We start from the raw sequence: 22,558 nt of genomic DNA on the forward strand, positions 1-22,558 counted from the left end.
TATAACATTTTGATCCCTTATTATAGAATTTTTTTCTGGTACTGCAGCTACCAAAAAATTGTAATTTTGGAGTTTGAATTTTTGACTGTGTTTACTGATCAGTTTAATTATTTTTATATATTGATAGATCAGACTTTTATGAACGCAGTGATACCACATGTGTATTTATTTTAAATTGTTTATCTTTATTTTTAATGCGGGAATTGGGGTAATTTTAACTTTTATGTTTTATTTTTTTTCTGTTTTTTTAATACCTTTTTTTATTTACTTTTAACTGTATTTAGTCTCTTTATGGGACTTCAACATATGATTCTCTGATCACTTGTGCTGTATGCAACAATACCATAGCATTGCTGTATATAGAAAAAAATCACAGTCTCTTTTGAAGCCGAGCCACAGGCAGGATTTCAAAAGAACTCCATAATGACAAGCAGGATGGTCTACAGCTGACCCTCAGTTGTCATAGCAAGCCATTGGCACCCTGTGATAAAGTAATGTGTTCGCTGACGGGTGCATAGAATGGCACACCCTCAAACTGGTGCACTGTCAACGCCGTTGTTAGATTTTAAGACCAGTATTTAATAGATGTAGGCCTTGGTTCCACTTGCATTTTGCACGGATGAGTGCAATCTGATGAACATTAGATTGCACTCACACCAGTGCAAAACTATGGGGCATTCTCCATCTGCGATTGATTTCTAATGCTGTATCAGCATGAGTAGTGAATTGACGCATGCTGCGTTTGGCAGCGAGTTTCAGTTCACACACCCCCATACAAGTCTATTGGTGCTTGTGAAACAATGCACTGCACTCGCATGTCATCCAACTGCAGTGCGATGTACGCAGAGACAGGCCGCAGAGGAGAGGGACAAAGTGGTCTCCCCCTCTTTTCTGCAACTGTGATCCGATTGCAAGATCGGATCACAGTCGCATGACTCGCGGCTGACATCTGCAGCAGAGCGTAATTAGCATATCGCTTCCAAAGCTGTGCACAAGTGGAATCGAGCCCTAACAACTGCATGCAGAACTCTGCTCCCCCCATGATTTTTTGAGGCAGGTCCTGGCTGTAACACACAGCAATTATCTGCTAGGTATGGCGTGAGCTCACTGTACACCCGGTACTGACTTGCTGACTTTACATTGTAAGGTACATGTCTTGAAGGGGTTAAAAAAAGAAAGATTTCACACTAGTTCTAACAGCACAGCATTAAAGAAATTATCATTTAAAGCTACTTCCTCAAAGCATTACTGATTAAATGAAGACAGAAAAAAAAATAAAATATACCTGTGACCATCACAGTCCTGATATTGGCTTCACTGAGTTCCTGTAGTACTGAACTGGTTTCTGGTTTAAGTCGATTTTCAAGGATCAATAGACCAAGAAATACAAGGTCACGCTCCACTTCTTCCCTTTTAAGATAAAAAAAAATTCATTAAAGAAACATTGACGTTGTGGCCTTTATAAGTCCTAATCTTTGAGTCGTGCTTGTCTTGCATTTAGCTTACTTTGTTGCAACATTTCAGAGAAAAACATGCCCTGTGCGCACGCTGCGGATTTACCACGGATTTTGCCGTGGATTTGCTGCAAAAAATGTATCTAACATTTCTGCAGTCATTCCAGAAAATCCTATGGGTTTTAAAAAGTGCTGTGCGCACACTGCATTTTTTTATACCTGCGGATTTTTATTTGCAGAATTAATGTGCATGTCACTTCGTTTCCGCAGGGACCAACCTGTGGAAAGTCCTTGGTAAATTCGCGGTAAATCAGCGGAAAACCACGGCAAACCGCGGTAAGACCACATGCGGATTTTGTTGCGGTTTTGCTGCGTTTTTTTACCACGAGTGCAAGATTCTTTAAGAGGGTCCGGATTTTCCTTAAGAAAAAGGCACTTTCTAGTGCGCACATAGCCTTAGAAGCCGCTGGGAACCAAGCTACACAGGGAACTAGTCAGACAAGAGAAGCCTTGGTGGATTCACTCTGCCTGCTACCCTGGAGTGACAGGTCTCCCCCTACACACACATACAGGGAGAGATCTGTCACTGAAGGGGAACAACCAAGGAGAAGCCGTTAGGTACACAGTTGTCTGTTTAGTCTACAATTACGTCTGACAGCTTTTCAAGTTTGTTTTCCTCAGATACTCTGCAGTGTTTCAGAGTCAGGCATATCTGGTTAAAATCATAAAGCCAGTTAGTGTCTCAAACATGCTGCTCAAGCAACTAGCAGCAGGCATCCTCTCCTTATACTTCTGGCATATCGCACAGCCAAGGAACCCAGCTCTCCCATTACCAGTGTATTTTGAATTTTGTTCATCTATATGGTATGTACAGGTAACATTTGGATGACCCAGCGCTTTTTATTCAGTGCAGGGGACTTTCATGTTATCTATTGTTCATACTCGTGAAGGTTGGGAATATGTACCGCCCTGAGAGGGGCCCGGCCGCTCTCCGCTGCTCGGGCTGAGCCGCTCGAGGTCCGGGCTCGGGTTGTTGGTGGCACAAGCGCCTCCGGACTGGGGGCCACGTTGCTCTGCTAAGGGGAGGCAGTGGGGTGGTGGTGTGGGACGAGGTTCGCAGCCGGGGGCCGCGTTGTCGTCGTACGGGTCGTGACGCCACCCACGGGTCGTGGTGACGGGATGCACCACCGCTGCGGCTGGAATGAAGGGGGGGGGCTCATCCGGGATCGGTGTTGCGGCCGCAGCCTAGATGTTAGCCCCTCCATGGGTAGGGGCGGTGTGTCCCGGAGCCCAGTGAGGAACTGGCAACGGTATTGTTGTCGGGGTGCAGGGTGCCGTGCTGCGGTGTAGTGTTGTGCCCGAATGGCACTGGTGTACTCATGATTAATTCACACTCAGAGTCACTGGTAAACCAAAGTTCGGTCTGGTCGGGTACCGCAGCCGGCTGCTTGTGTCCCTTGTGAGGATGATGGTGGCCCCTTTCCCTTGCACCTCTTGTTTGACTGTTGGCTCCCTTGCCTGGACAGTGGTAGCCTGCTCCCCGGTGTTGAGCTGCCGGAGTAGCCCTCGGTTGCCCACAGGCGCTGGCACATTGGATGTTTGGCCCTTGGCGGTGGCTCTCACCCGGTATCGGTGGGCTTTTGCCTTCTTTCGGGACTTTGGGTGAGGATGAACCCGTGAGGTCCAGACTGCAATCAGTTAATTTGCCTATACTCAGTGGCTTCTAAGGTAGGACTGGGTCTGAGTACCCGGTTTCTGGTGCTCCGGTAAACGGTTGACTCCCCGGTTCGGGGCCGGCGGGCTCCAACCCCGGCCCGGTCCCTACGGTTCCGCCGGTTGCTTTACCAGTACTCCTGCAGGCGGCCACCACCGTCTTCCTGCCTGACGTTACAGGGATCCCATACTCCAACCCGGGTCCCTGACAGCTCTGTTCCTCTGCACCTCCTGTCAACTCTATCCAAACTTAATCTGTTTGTACTTCCTGCCTCAGGACAGTAGTCTCCTCGGTGGGCGTGCCATTCCGCCTGACTCCACCCACCTGGTGTGCCCTACTGGCCCTGAAGGAGGCATCAGGTCTCCCTTTCGGGTGACTGATGTGTCCTCACAAGGGATGGGGTGTGTGTGTTATGTGGTAGGTGTTGTTACCTGTGACCCCAGGGGTCAAGGGCGTCACATTCCCCCTTGGTTTAATGCAGACCATCCGCGGGCTGCCCAACCAACTCCGGTTTATTTTTATTTTTCTTTCAACTGTAAAAACGGTAAAACGGGAAACATTTACAATTATAATAACATTTGTACATTATATGATTTCTGCAGGTCTTCCCATAACGGGAGGTATTTACTTTAACGTTGCATAACCTTATTAACGGAACGGGTTCATGTCCTTCCGCCTTTTCCACCCAAACAACCTAGCCTTGATGCTGCCCCTAAGAAATGGGCAGCACCCGTTTTCCCCAGTCCGGAAACAGGAACATGGCCAGATCACCAAGGCGGGAACGGGTACGGTGCGGCGCACCCCGGCTGTTGCTCAAGGGCTCCCCAGAGGATGGTCACCGGTCCCGGTGGTGACCGGACCCCAGCCTGCTCTGCTGCGGGTCCTACCTCCAATCTGCCTCTCCGGAGGCTAACGGAACGGGAAGGCATGTTAAGGGGGGCAAATAGGGCAATATTTACAAGCCCAAAAGTTTTTGGGTGGCCGGCAAGTCCACGGCCTTGTCCATGAGCAGTCACTCATGCAACAGGGTTGTCAACGGGGGTCAAACACAAGTCCCAATGGGGACGGGTCCTTTTTATAACGTAATCAGGTGAACACTGTAGGTCCCAACAGGGACTGTCTTTCGTGACAACTGGGGGCCTCTGCCTACTCTTCATCATGGGTCGGCGCGCGAATCTCACTGCAAACGGGTCCGGTATCCTGCCAGGCTGGCGGGTCTTGGGAGGCTGGATCTTGCAGGGGCGCGTTCTCCGAGGCGGGCCTCTCGTTCGCCCGCACCATGGTTGCCATCTCCCGTATCTCCTGCTTCCAGCTCACAGCCTGCCGCATTGATTCGACCCGTACCTGGATACAGAACTGCGCCAACTTTCTTTCCAGCCACGCCGCCGTCCCTGGCGGTCACTGGCCCCGGGCCACCTCAACTTTCGCGTCTTGGGCGGGCGCTGTTCCTGAAGCCCACGCGGGTACTGTAGCTTCACTTTGTCCGTTGGCGGTCTTCTCCGCGGGCGGATCTTCTTGGGCCGGGACCGCGGCCTCCACTGCCGGTTGAGGCGCCAGCGGGCCAGGCGAAGGGGGGCCGGCAGCCAGGGCAGGCAGCAGGGGAGACTGGATAGGGGCCGGGGGCAGACCGGGTCCCTCAGCCACAGCGGCCGGTCCCTCAGGGATATAGGGGCATGGGTCACCTACCCACTCCTCAAGAATAGCCTTCACTTCATACAACCGCTCGGCTCTGACCAGCTCCTCCACATCGGCCGTCCACCGGGCCATCAGGCGGCGTAGTTCCACTTTGTTGCGGCGACACAGCAGCATCGCCTGGGCCTCCAGCCATGCCGACGTTCCGGGCGCGGGCTCTTCGAGCTTGCTGGACGGGGCGGACATGTTGCTTCTACACCGACGGGGTCCAGGAACGGAACGGATGCAGGGTCCTGGAGTCCCTGCCTCTTTATCTTCTCGGTTACATCAGGCAGCCTCCTCGCCCACCTCCCTCTTGGTTTTCTCTTAGCACTCCTCCTTCAGGGGCAGGGCTTCACCTTCGCGCCTTCACTGCTCGGGGAAGACGACTCAAGCGGGAAACTTTCGCGCCAAGATGGCAGATTTTCAACTTTTTCGGCAGGACGCCGCTGATGGATACTTCTAAGGCGCACTTCCACAGGTAAGTGGACTGTCTGAATCCTCTTCGTGATGCCAGAAGAGTCGATGTGTACCGCCCTGAGAGGGGCCCGGCCGCTCTCCACTGCTCGGGCCGAGCCGCTCGAGGTCCGGGCTTGGGTTGCCAGTGGCACGAGCGCCTCCGGACCGGGGGCCACGTCGCTCTGTTAAGGGGAGGCAGTGGGGTGGTGGTGTGAGACGAGGTTCGCAGCCGGGGGCCACGTTGTCGTCGTACGGGTCGTGACGCCACCCACGGGTCGTGGTGACGGGATGCACCAAAGCTGCGGCTGGAGTGAAGGTGGGGGGCTCGTCCGGGATCGGTGTTGCGGCCGCAGCCTAGATGTTAGCCCCTCCGTGGGTAGGGGCAGTGTGTCCCGGAGCCTGGTGAGGAACTGGCGACGGTGTTGTTGTCGGGGTGCAGGGTGCGGTGCTGCGGTGCAGTGTCGTGCCTGGATGGCACTGGTGTACTCATGATTAATTAACACTCAGAGTCACTGGTAAACCAAAGTTCGGGTTTGGTCGGGTACCGCAGCCGGCTGCTGGTGTCTCCTGTGAGGCTGATGATGGCCCCTTACCCTTGCACCTCTTGTTTGACTGTTGGCTCCCCTGCTTGGACAGTGGTAGCCCGCTCCCCGGCGTTGAGCTGCCGGAGGAGCCCTCGGTTGCCCGCAGGCGCTGGCCCGTCGGATGTTTGGCCCTTGGCGGTGGCTCTCACCCGGTATCGGTGGGCTTTTGCCTTCTTTCGCGACTTTGGGTGAGGATGAACCCATGAGGTCCAGACTGCAATCAGTTAATTTGCCTATACTCAGTGGCTTCTAAGCTAGGATAGGGTCTGAGTACCCGGTTTCTGGTGCTCCGGTAAATGGTTGACTTCCCGGTTCAGGGCCGGTCGGCTCCAACCCTGGCCCGGTCCCTAGGGTTCCGCCGGTTGCTGTACAGGTACTACTGCAGGCGGCCACCACCGTCTGCCTGCCTGACGTTACAGGGATCCCAGGCTCCAACCCGGGTCCCTGACAGCTCTGCTCCTCTACACCTCCTGTCAACTCTCTCCAAACTTAATCTGTTTGTACTTCCTGCCTCAGGACATTAGTCTCCTCGGTGGGCGTGCCTTTCCACCTGACTCCACCCACCTGGTGTGTCCTACTGGCCCTGAGGGAGGCATCACGTCTCCCTTTCGGGTGACTGATGTGTCCTCACAAGGGATGGTGGTGTGTGTATTATGTGGTAGGTGTTGTTACCTGTGACCCCTGGGGTCAAGGGCGTCACAAATACACATATGTATTATCATTATTGTACTGGGGATTCATCCTTGACTCAATGTTTATTATAGTGAGAGTGATGCAGCATTGTGAATTCCATTGTTATGGAATTGTTTTAAATGTTTTTACAGTATGTTGTACACATATGATATTGTAAAAATAAAACACTATCTTTTGCACATGATACTTCCAGCATATATATATTGGATTTATTTATTAACATGGAATTACTGGTGCCCGGTCGATACCTTTATTGTTTGGTTGTAAAACATCAGATTGTACACGCACCAGTTGAAAACTATGGGACAGTGTCCATCTGTGATTGTCTTGTCATGCCATATCGGCATGAAAAAAGCATTGCAGTGTGCTGCGTTTAGCAGTGACTCTTGGCTCACATGCACCCATATAAGCTCCCTCTTCTCTGCAGCTGTGATCCAATGGCGAGATATTATTACAGTCACATGACACAAGGGTCACGTTCACAGCAGAGTGGGAGCCGAGGTTCGTTAGCATATTGCTTCCGATGTTCTTGCATCGGAAGCGATACTCAATTGGGACCAAGGCCTTAAAGGGATATGCTCAAGTTAGTTAATTGCTTTAATTATTTAAAAGGATGAAAATAAGCACATTTTAAATTCATTTTCTTTTTCTATCAGCTTTATTCTCCTTCAATAAAATCTTTTATCTTTTACAATGTAAAGCTAATTTCCATGGAGCTTGGTGACCAGTGTGTACCTGGCAATAACTGTTTTCCAGGAGAGAAGTTAACTCATAATATTTCAGTCACCTCTCCAAGCCCATTGAGTTCTATATAGCAGTTAGCTGCCCACCCTTCCACCCCCTTTCTTCTCATGTCAGAACTTTGATAAGTCCTGCATAGTTATAATCCAAAGCATGGCAGTCAGCATCACATCCACAGTTTGCACACTAGTGCTTATCAGGGCTCTCCCTTTCCTGAACTGAATTCTTGTTCAAAGTCTCTGATTTCACTATGTGTAAATAAAGTGACACGGAACAAGCACCGACAGATGGGTAAAGTGTAGAAGCTGCTTACCAGAACTGTCACTCATGGAGGAGAACCTGCCCCCTAATAAACAAGGAATTGAGAGACTACATAATTTTGATCTGTTCAAAATACAACTTGAGAACTACAGTTAGGTCCAGAAATATTTGGACAGTGACACAATTTTCGCGAGTTGGGCTCTGCATGCCACCACATTGGATTGGAAATGAAATCTCTACAACAGAATTCAAGTGCAGATTGTAACGTTTAATTTGAAGGTTTGAACAAAAATATCTGATAGAAATTGTAGGAATTGTACACATTTCTTTACAAACACTCCACATTTTAGGAGGTCAAAAGTAATTGGACAAATAAACCAAACCCAAACAAAATATTTTTATTTTCAATATTTTGTTGCGAATCCTTTGGAGGCAATCACTGCCTTAAGTCTGGAACCCATGGACATCACCAAACGCTGGGTTTCCTCCTTCTTAATGCTTTGCCAGGCCTTTACAGCCGCAGCCTTCAGGTCTTGCTTGTTTGTGGGTCTTTCCGTCTTAAGTCTGGATTTGAGCAAGCGAAATGCATGCTCAATTGGGTTAAGATCTGGTGATTGACTTGGCCATTGCAGAATGTTCCACTTTTTTGCACTCATGAACTCTTGGGTAGCTTTGGCTGTATGCTTGGGGTCATTGTCCATCTGTACTATGAAGCGCCGTCCGATCAACTTTGCGGCATTTGGCTGAATCTGGGCTGAAAGTATATCCCAGTACACTTCAGAATTCATCCGGCTACTCTTGTCTGCTGTTATGTCATGAATAAACACAAGTGACCCAGTGCCATTGAAAGCCAAGCATGCCCATGCCATCACGTTGCCTCCACCATGTTTTACAGAGGATGTGGTGTGCCTTGGATCATGTGCCGTTCCCTTTCTTCTCCAAACTTTTTTCTTCCCATCATTCTGGTACAGGTTGATCTTTGTCTCATCTGTCCATAGAATACTTTTCCAGAACTGAGCTGGCTTCATGAGGTGTTTTTCAGCAAATTTAACTCTGGCCTGTCTATTTTTGGAATTGATGAATGGTTTGCATCTAGATGTGAACCCTTTGTATTTACTTTCATGGAGTCTTCTCTTTACTGTTGATTTAGAGACAGATACACCTACTTCACTGAGAGTGTTCTGGACTTCAGTTGATGTTGTGAACGGGTTCTTCTTCACCAAAGAAAGTATGCGGCGATCATCCACCACTGTTGTCATCCGTGGACGCCCAGGCCTTTTTGAGTTCCCAAGCTCACCAGTCAATTCCTTTTTTCTCAGAATGTACCCGACTGTTGATTTTGCTACTCCAAGCATGTCTGCTATCTCTCTGATGGATTTTTTCTTTTTTTTCAGCCTCAGGATGTTCTGGTTCACCTCAATTGAGAGTTCCTTAGACCGCATGTTGTATGGTCACAGCAACAGCTTCCAAATGCAAAACCACACACCTGTAATCAACCCCAGACTTTTTAACTACTTCATTGATTACAGGTTAACGAGGGAGACGCCTTCAGAGTTAATTGCAGCCCTTAGAGTCCCTTGTCCAATTACTTTTGGTCCCTTGAAAAAGAGGAGGCTATGCATTACAGAGCTATGATTCCTAAACCCTTTCTCCGATTTGGATGTGAAAACTCTCATATTGCAGCTGGGAGTGTGCACTTTCAGCCCATATTATATATATAATTGTATTTCTGAACATGTTTTTGTAAACAGCTAAAATAACAAAACTTGTGTCACTGTCCAAATATTTCTGGACCTAACTGTATCTTTAAGTAAGCAGAAGCACTAGTTACAGTCAGCAGCGAGTGCATATCTCAATAATTTTCATTATAGCAATAATAAAATGAAATTTATTCACTAAATCACCAGGGCCAAAGAGTTTTCATCCAACCAAATAAAAAAATATTTGTAATATTTTCTGATGCGGTCAGCATTGCTTAACAAAAATATACAATAATACAAATACATTGGAAGGTGACCCTTAGAGATTGAAATTCATTTTAGTTTGTAAAAGACTAGGGCAACTGTACCGCCCCGTGATCGTCAGCCGAGCCACTCGGATCCGGACCTTCAGTGAGTGCCTCGAGGGTCTCCGGACCCGGGGGTCCTGCGGTCACTCCAATCAAAAGGGGGATTGTGGTTTGGGGAAGTAGGTATACGGCCGGAGCCGTGTTAAGTTCGTGACACCACCCACGGGATGTGGTGAAGGTGGACACCACTGCTACAGTTACGGGGCACCCGGGGGAGATGTTTGGCAGCAAGTTGTTAACCCCTCCGTGGGCAGGGATAGTGGCCCCGGGACCCGTTGGGGGGATGTTTGGCGGTGCAGGGAGATGGGTGGCCAGAGGGCACTGATGTACTCACTATTAGTAAACACACGAGTCTCTGGTAAACCAAGGTGATGGTGGTCGGTGCCCGCAGCCGTCTGCAGTCTGGTCCCCCACCCGACTGGTGATCTTTGTCTTTCTCCCGCACCTGTTTGTGATGGTGGACTACCTGTGCTTGCAACTTCAGAAGTCCGCTCCCGGCTTGTGGTTGCCTGAGGAGCCCTTTGCCCGCAGACGCTGGCCCGTGGGATCTCTGAGCCGTGGCAGTGCTTTCTATCCCCCTCGTTGGGCTGTTGTCTTCAGTCGGGACTTTGGGTGGGACATGACTTCTAGTCCTGGCCGTAATCAGTTAATTAGCCAGCCCCCAGAGGCTTCTGGAACTAGCTTCAGGGTCTGAGTACCCCCCTTTGTGCTCCGCTTTCCAAATCAGTTCCCTGGGTCGGTACCGGCGGGCCACTACCCTGTCCCGGTCCACCACGGTTCCACTGAGCCATCTTCCCAGCTCCTGCAGATAGAGGCCTCCGTCTGCCTCCTAGCCAGAGGTACCAGGGCTCCTACCCCGGCACCTGCTCAAATTGGGTTTTCTCTCCTCTGCTGGAGCTGCACACAGCTCCAACCCACACACCTCTCCAACTTGAACTCTGAAACTCAACTGTTTACTTTCCCACCTCAGGCTGTCTGAACTCCTTTGGTGGGCGTCTTCCAACCACCTGGTTCCGCCCTCTGGTGTGCCCATCAAGCTCTGAGAGGGGTGACTAGGGTTTATGTGTTTGGCTGTATGTTACCTATGGGGGACAGGTGTAATGTGGGGTCCTATCTGTAACTACCTGGCTGGCCAGGGCGTCACACAACGATTCATCAAAATGGTTACACCAAGAATTCTGAAAAGTCACAAAATTTTGGCGCAAAGTGAAGTTGCACAAAACATTGAGCCTTTTTATTGTTTTTAAAGTGGGCCGAGCTGGGAGGGAACTTGGGTGGGACAGGGCATAGCAATGCTCGCTTGAAAAATTCATCAAAAGTAGCAGCGTACATTACGCCATAAATCTTGCTCGAGTTGCTCACTGGAATAATGTTTTTGCTGAGGTGCATGGAGGCGCACCCTGTTGATAAGATGTGTCAAATTCATTTATTTCCATGGTCCTTTTAATGAATTCAGCAATTTTTATTCCTGTGCACCCCCCATTAAGGCTGTGTTCACATGCACTGTAATGATCCGTTTTTAACATATCTGACGGATGTAAAATAATTGATCTGTTTACGGCTTGTACAAACAGATCACTTTTATTACCAAACCATTAACAGATCTGTTATTATTATAATACAGGTAAAATATATCTTTGTACCGTGTTAGACAGTAGAGATAAAAAATTGTTTAAAAGAACTGAAGTCCTTAGTGGTTGATACATTTTAATGGCTAACTAACATCTTTTCAGTTAGCCATTAAAAGGTATCAACCACTGAGGACTTCAGTTCTTTTAAACAATTTGTTATCATTATAGTCAATTATGATTATAGGCAATGGAGCCGATAACGGATCCATTAGAATATTATATAGCTAACTAGAGAGAGAAATCATAGATAGATGTGCAACACATATAAAATGTCCCATACCCCTGCATATTTTAAGGTGTCACCCTTTATTGCCTTTCATTTGGCACTAAAGGGTGTTTAGCCTTGTTTTTAGCCCCAAATTCAATACTTTAAAAATAAAAAAAGACGAGGAGTCCCACTTATTTTTGGTTGCAAGATAAGGTAAAGCAGATAGCTGCAGCCTGCTGACCGCAGCTGGCAGCTTTATCTTGGCTGGTAAGCCAAAGCAAAGGTCTCCCCACGCTGGTGCTTTACATTTTTTATTTAAAATTAAATAAATAATTAAAAAAATAAATATGTGGGGTCCTTTCCAAAATGGATCACCAGCCAAGGTAAACCGGACAGTTGGGGTCTGGTGTTCTGAGGCTGGGGAGGCCCAAGGTTATTGGGCACTTCCCAGGCTGAAAATAGCATAAAAGAGAGAATTAGTAACAAAGAACAAGAGACACCCTCTTTCACCCATTTTTTTCCCTGGCAAATCTCTAATCCATGTCCGGCGTAATCCAATAAGGGGGTCCCACAATGATCCCATACTCGCTTGTCCCAGTCAATGAAGGACAGAGGGTTCCCTATTGGCAGGGAGAGCAGTCACTACAGCCTCACACACAGCTATGTGAGATCCACTGCAGGAATCTGAGATTACCTCATGAGGTTTTTGCAGGTAATAGCAACGACTCACATAGTAATGTGTGAGTGGCCACGGGCATGATGAGCGGTGATATCATGAGGTCATATTAGTTAATTAACCACAGCAATGAGCTTAGATGAACTTGGGACGCCACCACTCTTCATTGAGTTCAATGCTCACGGCCATTCTCATGTATCATGAGAGTCTGCAATGTCCCCGCACATCACAGCTGTGGGCTCTCTTAATACTTGGCTGCTCACACACTACTATATGAGCCACTGAGGTGACCTGGACTGACCTCATGAGGTCATCCTAGATCACTACAAAGGTTCTCACAGCAGTGTGTGAGGCTGCAGTAACTACTCACCCAGCCAATGGTGAATGTTCTGTTCTTCATTGACTGGGACAGTGAGACTGTAGACGTTTTAAGACCCCCTTATTGGATTACACTAGATCTGTAGTAGTGGTTTGCTAGGGAAATAAATTGATGAGTGAGGGTGTCTCTTGTCTTTATTTTTTAACTAATTTACTCTTTTATATCTTTTAGGTTCACTTTTGGGGAACGTCATGGGACCTCACTATGGATTACGTCGGACATTTAAAAAAATTGTCAAAATGAAATTTAGTTTTCTTTTTTCATCTACCAGATTCGTAATGGGGGTGTCTGCTAGACGCTCACCCACTAATACCAGGGCTTGATGTCAGCTGGCAATTTATAGCTGGCATCAACCCAATAGATTACCCCATTTTCCACCGCACCAGGGCAAGGTGAAGCGCCAGGATTGGCGAATCTAATGGATGTGCCACTACTGGGGCGGCTGTGGTCTGCTAATTTTAGGCTGAGGAGGGCCCAATAACCATGGGCCTCCCCAGTCTGAGAATACCAGACGTCAGCTATCCCCTTTATCTTGGCTGATAATCCAATTTGGGGGGACCCAACATTTTTTTTAATTATTTGCTGTGTGTTTCACCTTAGCTGGCTAACGAAAGTAAGGTGGACACCATGTTGTTGTGTTTTGTTTTTGTTTTTTTAAGTATTAAATTTTGGGTTAAAAACAAGGCTAAACACCATTTAGCGCCACATAAAAGGCACTAAAGGTTGCAAGCTTACAATATGCTGGGGATTGGACATTATATAGGTATTGTATAGGTGTTGTACATATATCTATCTTATCCTATTTTATTCTTATCTTATCCTATTTATTCTTATCTTATCATATTCTATTCTATACTAATCTATCTAGCATTTTTGGGCAACAAATCCATTAAAACATAATGGCAGTCTATGGGAAACTGATCCGTTAACTGATATGTGAACAGATGCTTTACAAATGGAGCCATTGCCCATAGACTCCCATTATGGTTTAACGGATCTGCTAGCGATCCGTATTTGAACTCTCTCAAGAAAAGTTCTGCTCTCAGGACTTTTCGTCCATCAACAACAACAAATGGCTGACGGATTGCACCTAATGGATGACAAGTGTTGAGCAATCCATTAACAAATACACCATATTATAGACAATAGATCCATTCAACGGATCTGTTTTTGCATTTTTGGAGGGGATGCAAAAATGTAAATGATTACAGGACATGTAAACATAGCTTAAGACAGGCATACAAAACATCAGTTTAAATGAATCGGGGCTTTAATACTAAAGTAAAAGCTATTGTTACCTGTCTGAGTCAAAAGACTTTGGCAGATCTTCTTTTTGCAGTGACCGATAAGCTAGCCCAATTACTCGAAAGCCCTGTACTGTGTAGTAATCAAGTCTCTGAGAGAAGTTGTCTGGAACTATTAAGAAATGATAAAAACCACTGAAAATCAAAATTATCTGTATCCATATACAGTGGGTACGGAAAGTATTCAGACCCCTTTACATTTTTTACTCTTTGTTTCATTGCAGCCATTTGCTAAAATCAAAAAAAGTTCATTTTTTTCTCATTAACGTACACTCTGCACCCCATTTTGACAGAAAAAAAACAGAAATCTATAAATGTTTGCAAATTTATTACACAAGAAAAAATGAAATATCACATAGTCATAAGTAATCAAACCCTTTGCTCAGTATTGAGTAGAAGCACCATTTTGAGCTAGTACAGCCATGAGTCTTCTTGGCAATGATGCAACAAGTTTCTCACACCTGGATTTGGGGATCCTCTGCCATTCTTCCTTGCAGATCCTCTCCAGTTCTGTCAGGTTGGATGATGAATGTTGGTGGACAGCCATTTTCAGGTCTCTCCAGAGATGCTCAATTGGGTTTAGGTCAGGGCTCTAGCTGGGACAGTCAAGAATGGTCACAGAGTTGTTCTGCAGCCACGCCTTTGTTATTTTAGCTGTGTGCTTAGGGTCATTGTCTTTTTGGAAGGTGAACCTTCGGCCAAGTCTGAGGTCCAGAGCACTCTGGAAGAGGTTTTCTTCCAGGATATCTCTGTACTTGGTCAAATTCATTTTTCCTTCAATTGGAACCAGTCGTCCTGTCCCTGCAGATGAAAATGACCCCATAGCATGATGCTGTCACCACCATGTTTCACTGTTGGGATTGTATTGGGCAGGTAATGAGCACTGCCTGGTTTTCTCCACACATATCCCTTAGAATTATCACCAATAAGTTCTATCTTCATCTCATCAGACCAGAGAATCTTATTTATCATAATCTGTGAGTCCTTCATGTGCTTTTCTGCAAACTCTATGTGGGCTTTCATATATCTTGCACTGAGGAGAGGCTTCCGTTGGGCTACACTGCCATAAAGGCCCGACTGGTGGAGGGCTGTGGTGATAGTTGACTTTGTGGAACTTTTTTCCATCTCCCTACTGCATCTCTGGAGCTCAGCCACAGTGATCTTGGGGTTCTTATTTACTTCTCTCACCAAGGCTCTTCTCCTATGATTGCTTAGTTTGGCTGGACAGCCAGGTCTAGGAATAGTTCTGGTGGTTCCAAAAATCTTCCATTTAGGGATTATGGAGGCCACTGTGCTCTTAGGAAACTTGAGTACTGCAGAAATTCTTATGTAACCTTGGCCAGATCTGTGCCTTGCCACAATTCTGTTTGAGCTCTTTGGGTAGTTCCTTTGACCACATGATTTTCATTTGGTCTGACATGCACTGTGAACTGTGAGGTCTTATATAGACAGGTGTGTACCTTTCCAAATCAAGTCCTATAAGTTTAATTACACACAGATGGACTACAATGAAGGAGTAGAACAATCTCAAGGAGGATCACAAGGAAATGGACAGCATGGGACTTAAATATGAGTATCTGAGCAAACGGTCTGAATACTTATAACCATGTGATATTTCAGTTTTTCTTGTTTAATAAATTTGCAAAACTTTCTACATTTTTGTTTTTTGTCAAGATGGGGTGCAGAATGTTCATTAATGAGAAAAACAATGACATTTTTTGAATTTACCAAATGACTACAATGAAACAGAGTGAAAAATTTAAAGGGGTCTGAATACTTTTCATACCCACTGTATACTAGCAAAATACTCCAACCGATTATTACAGATCCATAAATTTAGGTAGAAATCTTTTTTTTATACTTCTGAAGATCATTGACAGATATTATATTCTTTCTTTGTATTAAAATTTAATATTTATGGTTGAATACATGCAATATTGTTCCAAATTAGGTGCAAGACATTCCACAAAGCGAACCAATAGGTTGTATAAAGTTAGATAAGTGTCCAAAGAGGCACTAAAGTTAAAAGGGGTTGTCCGCTACCAGGGTAATCCATTCTTATTCTTATTTCCGCAAGGTAAAATTATAGCCTCTACTCACTACCGGTACTGACACTCTTCCAGCAGTGTCTTGCCTTGCACTGCCATGGCTCAGGTGGGGTTGTGACATAACGCGAGCCCTACGTCCAATCAGAGCTGGCTTCTTCTCCCCACAATCAACCGGAAGTGAGCTGCAGCTGATGCGCTCACTTCCTGTTAATTAACTTGTTTGGTCCTAAGGCAGGGAGGCAGAAGGCGGCACGGAAAGGACGCCGGCCTTGCGTTACGTCACAACCCCATGTGAGTCCCGACACCTCAAACCCAGACACCACTGAAAGGGAATTGATACTGGAGGTGAGTATTAAGGCCCCGTCACATGCGACAATATATTGTGCGATCGCATGAGCGATCGCACCCGGCCCCGTCGTTTGTGCGTCACGGGCAATTCTTTGACTGTGGCGCACAATGTCGTTAACCCCCGTCACACGTACTTACCTCCCTAACGACGCCAGTGTGGGTGAAGAACATCCTCTTCCTGAAGGAGGGTTATATGTGCATGACCATTCATTTTTACCTATTCTGAAAACATCTTCATTTTGAAGTATGCAGATTTTTGCATTTTATAAGCAGTGTAAAAATGTTAAATATTGTACCAACAAAATAATTTGTCAATAACGTACATTAGACGTCATGTATTCTAGCTTTACTATGCATGATTTTTAGTTACCTGTTTCTGGTTTGCAAAAACACACAACCTTTTCAGGTGCTCCTTTCATGAACAATGTCATATTACACTCTCCAATAATCTGGACAATGACAGACATGCGCTGTAAAGTGGAGGAGAATGGAAACTGGTGCAGAATAAGAATTCCTTCCACTGGTGCCTACTTGATACAGATATAAGAATTTGAGTTATTAATAAAGAACAATTAAATTATCTTGTATTGTTTTATAAGAAATTCAATCTATATATATAATTGCCTTATTATGTCTGTCTGTCTTGCTCCAAAATGACGTCATCACAGTGACAACCGTCGCCACAGCGCGTGCGCTAAAGAGCCTGCGACCAACGGCTCAGCTAAGTGAACAGCATGAACTTTGGCGTAACAGGACAAAACCCGACACCTTTCCCCGCACCCACACGGAGCCCAAACTCCCCGGTGACTGCTGCACTCCCGGGAGCCCACACCGGGAACCCAGCCGAAACATACCTTGCGTTGCTGGGATTGTGCCGGGAGCCGGCGTACGCTGGTAACCATGGTACACATCAGGTAACTAAGCAAAGTGCTTTGCATAGTTACCCGATTGTGCACCATGGTTACCAGCGTAACTCGGCTCCACCCCTCCGCACTCCACCCTCCGCATGTATACACTGAACACACACACACACCCCAGCCATGCAGTCCCTGACACTGACATCATCAGCGCCATGGCCCCGCTCAGCATCACCCCCCCGCACTCCACATGTATACACTGAACACACACCCCGCCACTACTGCACCGATCATCCCCGCACACACGCAGGCACTACCACTCTCATCATCATCACTTCACACACCCCGGCACTACTGCACCCATCATCCCCACACACACGCAGGCACTACTGCTCCCATCATCATCCCCACACACACCCCGGCACTACCGCACCCATCATCATCACCGCACACACTCCGGTACTACCGCACCCATCATCATCCCCGCACACACCCCGGCACTACCGCACCCATCATCATCCCCGCACACACTCCGGCACTACCGCACTCATCATCATCCCCGCACACACTCCGGCACTATCGCACCCATCATCATCCCCGCACACACCCCAGCACTACCGCACTCATCATCATCCCCGCACACATCCTGGCACTACCGCACCCATCATCATCCCCGCACACACCCCAGCACTACCGCACTCATCCTCATCACCTCACACACCCTAGCACTACCGCACCCATCATCATCCCCGCACACCCCCACGGCATTACCGCACTCATCATCATCCCCGCACACACCCCGGCACTACCGCACTCATCATCATCATCCCCGCACACAACCTGGCACTACTGCACTCATCATCATCCCCGCACAACCCCCGGTACTACCTGAGTGAAGTCTCTGGTGACAGTGCGGCTCACTTCAGTTGCTGCATGGAGCTGACACAGAGCAGTGGTGTTCTACGGCACTCCCTGTTAGCTTCATGTAGCAGAGCTGAAAGCGTCGTGTGGATTACTTCGGACCTGGAGGGGTGTTTGGGGATTAATAAAGTGGTAAATTAGGGGTTTTTTTGTCTTTCATTCCAAATAAAGGATTTTTCATTATGTGTGTTTATTTACTTTCACTTACAGGTTAATCATGGAAGGTATCTCAGGGAGACGCCTGCCATGATTAACCTAGGACTTAGTGGCAGCTATAAGCTGCCATTTAACTCTTTATTACCCCGATTGCTACCGCACCAGGGTAATTCGGGATGAGCCCGATAGAGTCCTGGGACTGTCGCATCTAATGGATGCGGCAATTCCAGGCGGCTGCTGGCTGATATTGTTTGGTTGGTGGGCTCTACATAATGTGGAACCCCCCATCCTGACAATACCAGCCTCCAGCTGTGTGGCTTTATCTTGGCTGGTATCAAAATTGGAGGGACCGCAGTTTTTTTTTTTAATTATTTATTTATTTATTGTACCGCACGATATAGACCCGCCCACCGGCGGCTGTGATTGGTTGCAGTGAGACAGCTGTCACTCAGCGTGGGGGCATGTCTGACTGCAACCAATCAGGCGCCAGTGGACGGGGGAAGCAGTGAATACGAGATTGAATAATGAGCGGCCGGCATTTTCAAAAGCAGGAGAAGCCACCAGAGCAGTGTAAACACCATGCAGTGCCGCGCCGGTGATCAATGAGTATGACAGAGGGGGAGAGAGGAGAGGTTAAGAAGGGGGAAAGAAAGGGGGAGAGAGAGAGTGGGGGGAAGGGGGGGGAGAGCGATAGAGGGGAGGAGGGGGGGGGACCAGGAGTGATTTTAAACGATTTAGATCGTTCTGCTGGACATGCTGAGCATGCGCAGTAGAACGTGACGGGATCTGTCAGCAGATTCTGCTGCTTAGTGTATTGCAGCGGAATCCGCCCCCATAGATAATCATTAGACACCTTGGCGGATTCTAACGGAATCCGTCAAGGTGCGATATTTTAACGACCCAAAAAACGCTACATGCAGCGTTCCCTCCGCACGACACTGCATCAAATTAATGTGCGTTAACGGACTGTGCTATTCTTCATAGCGGCGGATTGCACTGAACGCAAGTGTGAAAGCGCCCGAACACACACACACACACACCTGGATAGTTACCTGTCCCTAGCCATGCAGTCTCCGGCACTGATGTCCTCAGCGCCATGGCCCCGCTCTGCTCCACCCACCCCGTACTCCGCCCCGTGCACACATTACCCCGCAGGATGGGGGCACATGTCAGGATGGTGGCTGCACCCTAATGGGGGCACATACCACCATTGGGCCACATCACAGCATTAGCATAATTATACTTAACTTTACACTGTTCATGGCCTTCTTTCATTACAAGCCATGGACATCATTAAACATTAGACTCATCTATTAAAACTGTTCCTTCTGTTGTTTGTCATTTTAAAACCAATAAACAATTATAAGAATACTAAATTAAACCTAACCCATCCAGTCCATTCATTACCTTATTATTCAATCTGCTAACCTACATACACATTCTAGACTACCCGATATGTTAGAATCGGGCCACCTTCTAGTATATATATATTTTTTTTATAAACAGTACTGGTCTATATATTAAATAAACTCAAAATTATATACATCTGTCAAGATATACAGTGTTTGCCCCCTTCCTGATTTATATTTCTTTCACGTTTGTTACACTTAAATGCTTCAGATCCCCAAACAAATTTAAATATTTAAATATTAGACAAAGATAACACAAGCAGACACTAAATGTTGTTTATACTGTAAATGAAGGTTCCTTATTATTAAGGAAAAATGAAATACAAACCTACAGGGCCTTGTGTGAAAAAGTAATTGCCCCTAAACCTAATAACTGATTGGGCTACCCTTAACAGCAACAAATGCAATGAAGCGTTTGTGACAACTGGTAATGAGTCTTTTACAATGCTCTTGAGGAATTTTGGCTCACTCATCTTTCTGCCACATTGGACTCTTTCATAGCATGAACCGTCTTTTTAAGTTCATGCCACAGGATTTCAATTGGATTAAGGTCAGATTTTGACTAGGCCACTCTAAAGGCATAATTTTGTTTTTCTTAGAAACCCTACTGGGTTTTGGATCATTGTTCTGCTGCATAACCCAAGTGTGCTTCAGCCTAAGGTCCCGAACAGAAGGCCGGGCATTCTCCTTCAGGATTTTTTGGTAGACAGCAGAAATGATGGTTCCATTTAACACAGCAAGTCTTCCAGATCCTGAAGCAGCAAAACAGCCTCAGACCATCACACTGCTAGCACCATATTTTACTGTTGATATGATGTTACTTTTCTGAAATGATGTGTTACTTCTAGCGCAGATGTAATGGGTCATACATCTTCCAAAAAGTTCAACGCTTGTATCGTCAGACCACATAGTATTTTCGCAAAAGTCTTAGGGGTACTTTGCACGTTGTGTCATTGCTAGCCGATGATCGCGATGCCGAGCGCGATAGTACCGCCCCGTCACACTTGCGATATCTTGTTATAGCTGCCGTAGCGAACATTATCGCTACGGCAGCTTCACACGCACTTATCTGCCCTGCGACGTCGCTCTGGCCGGCGACCCACCTCCTTCCTAAGGGGGCGGGTCGTGCGGCATCATAGCGACGTCATACGGCAGGTGGCCAATAGAAGCGGAGGGGCGGAGATGAGCGGGACGTTAACATGCTGCCCACCTCCTTCCTTCCGCATAGCTGGTGGAGGCAGGTAAGGAGATGTTCCTCGCTGTTGCGGCTTCATACACAGCGATGTGTGCTGACGCAGGAACGAGGAGCAACATCGTATCTCCTATTGGTGCGACATTATGAAAATGTCCGACGCTACACAGATCACCGATTTACGACGCTTTTGTGATTGTTTATCGGCGCATCTAGTCTTTACACGTTGCGACGTCGTTAGCGGTGCCGGATGTGCGTCACGTTCGATTTGACCCCGACGATATCGCAGTAGCAATGTCGCAACGTGCAAAGTACCCCTTAGGGATCATCAAGATGTTTACTGGTAAAACTGAGATGAGCTCTTATGTTATTTTTGATCTGCAGAGGTGTTCATCTTGGAACTCTGCTATGCAGGTCATTTTTGCTAGTCTTTCTTACAGTGGAGTCATGAGCACTGACCTTAGCTGAGGCAAGTGTGGCCTGCAGTTCTTTGGATGTTGTTGCAGGATCTTTTGTTACCTCTTTGATTAGTCGTCGCTGTGCTGTTGGGGTAATTTTGGCAGCCAGCCACTCCTGGGAAGGTTCATGACTGTTCCATGTGTTTGCCTTTTGTGGATAATGGCTCTCATTTTTTTTTTTTTTTTTTGCTGGAGTCAAAAAGCCTTTGAAATGACTTCAGATGAGTCAAATAAATTTAGACTGACAGATCTCAATTACTTTGTTTCTCATTTATACCTGATTTTTTTGGATCGCTTCATGATGTCTAGCTTTTGAGGACCTTTTGGTCTGCTTCACTTTGTCAGGCAGGTCCTATTTAAGTGATTTATTGATTGAGAACAGGTATGGCAGTAATCAGGCCTGGTTGTGGCTAGGGAAATTGAACTCAGCTTCCCAAAGATGTGATTAAACCACAGTTAATTTATGGGTGTGTTTGTGTTTTTGTTCTGAAGCAGGGTATACCTGTACATATTCAAAAAGCAAATGCACAGAATTTGAGCCTGTGCTTTCGGCAGCAGTAGCTAGCTTGAATGTACAGATGCATTTCCACTGCATTTGCTAGGACTGAAGCTAAGTCTGATTCTAGTGGTCTAATTTAATCAATTGCAGAGATCAATAGTGACTGTAGCACCTGTGGAGTTTGACAGAGAAAAATGACTATTTGTCAGTCCAGCTCAGTGCCATAATGGGGTAGCGATGAGCTGCTCTGGCAAACTAATGTCTAACAATACCCTCATGTCCGCCTTATTTAATGGCTGATAATATCCTATGGAGGTGGGCTCTAATAGATCTTCTATCAGTCTATAGCCTGCTTTACACATTGAAATTTCGCATACGATATAGTATGCGATTTGCAACGCCCCCATCGTATGTGTGGCACGCTCACTTTGTTGAACGTGCCGCACAAACGATTAACCCCCATCACATGTACTTACCCGTCCATACGACCTCGATGTGGGTGGCGAACGTCCACTTCCTGGAGTGGGAGGGACGTTCGGCGTCACATCGACGTCACGCGGCAGCCGGCCAATAGAAGCGGAGGGGCGGAGCTGAGCGGGACGTAAACGTCCCGCCCACCTCTTTCCTTCCGCATAGCCGGCTTGAGCAGCGGGACGCAGGTAAGATCTGTTCATTGTTCCCGGGGTGTCACACACTGCGATGTGTGCTGCCTCGGGAACATTGAACAACCTCACGTTCAATTCATGAGGAATGGACGACGTGCATGCGATGAACGGATTTTCGTTCAATTGCAATCGCACGTACCTGTCACACACTACAATGTACCT

General features: G+C 47.0%; 1 protein-coding gene across 1 annotated transcript in view; it reads right to left on the reverse strand.

Moving 5' to 3' along the window:
- LOC142297272 (putative cation-transporting ATPase 13A4) overlaps window positions 1-22,558 on the reverse strand; it is a 243,681-nt gene that overhangs the window by 66,426 nt on the left and 154,697 nt on the right. Inside the window, exons 17-19 of the mRNA XM_075341527.1 lie at window positions 16,610-16,766; window positions 13,838-13,955; window positions 1,286-1,410 (exon numbers count right to left, since the gene is read on the reverse strand). Of these exons, the coding sequence (XP_075197642.1) occupies window positions 1,286-1,410; window positions 13,838-13,955; window positions 16,610-16,766 (400 nt within the window). The remainder of the gene's footprint in view (window positions 1-1,285; window positions 1,411-13,837; window positions 13,956-16,609; window positions 16,767-22,558) is intronic.

This window comes from Anomaloglossus baeobatrachus, chromosome 3 (genome assembly GCF_048569485.1).
Source record: "Anomaloglossus baeobatrachus isolate aAnoBae1 chromosome 3, aAnoBae1.hap1, whole genome shotgun sequence".
NCBI classification, from domain to species: domain Eukaryota; kingdom Metazoa; phylum Chordata; class Amphibia; order Anura; family Aromobatidae; genus Anomaloglossus; species Anomaloglossus baeobatrachus.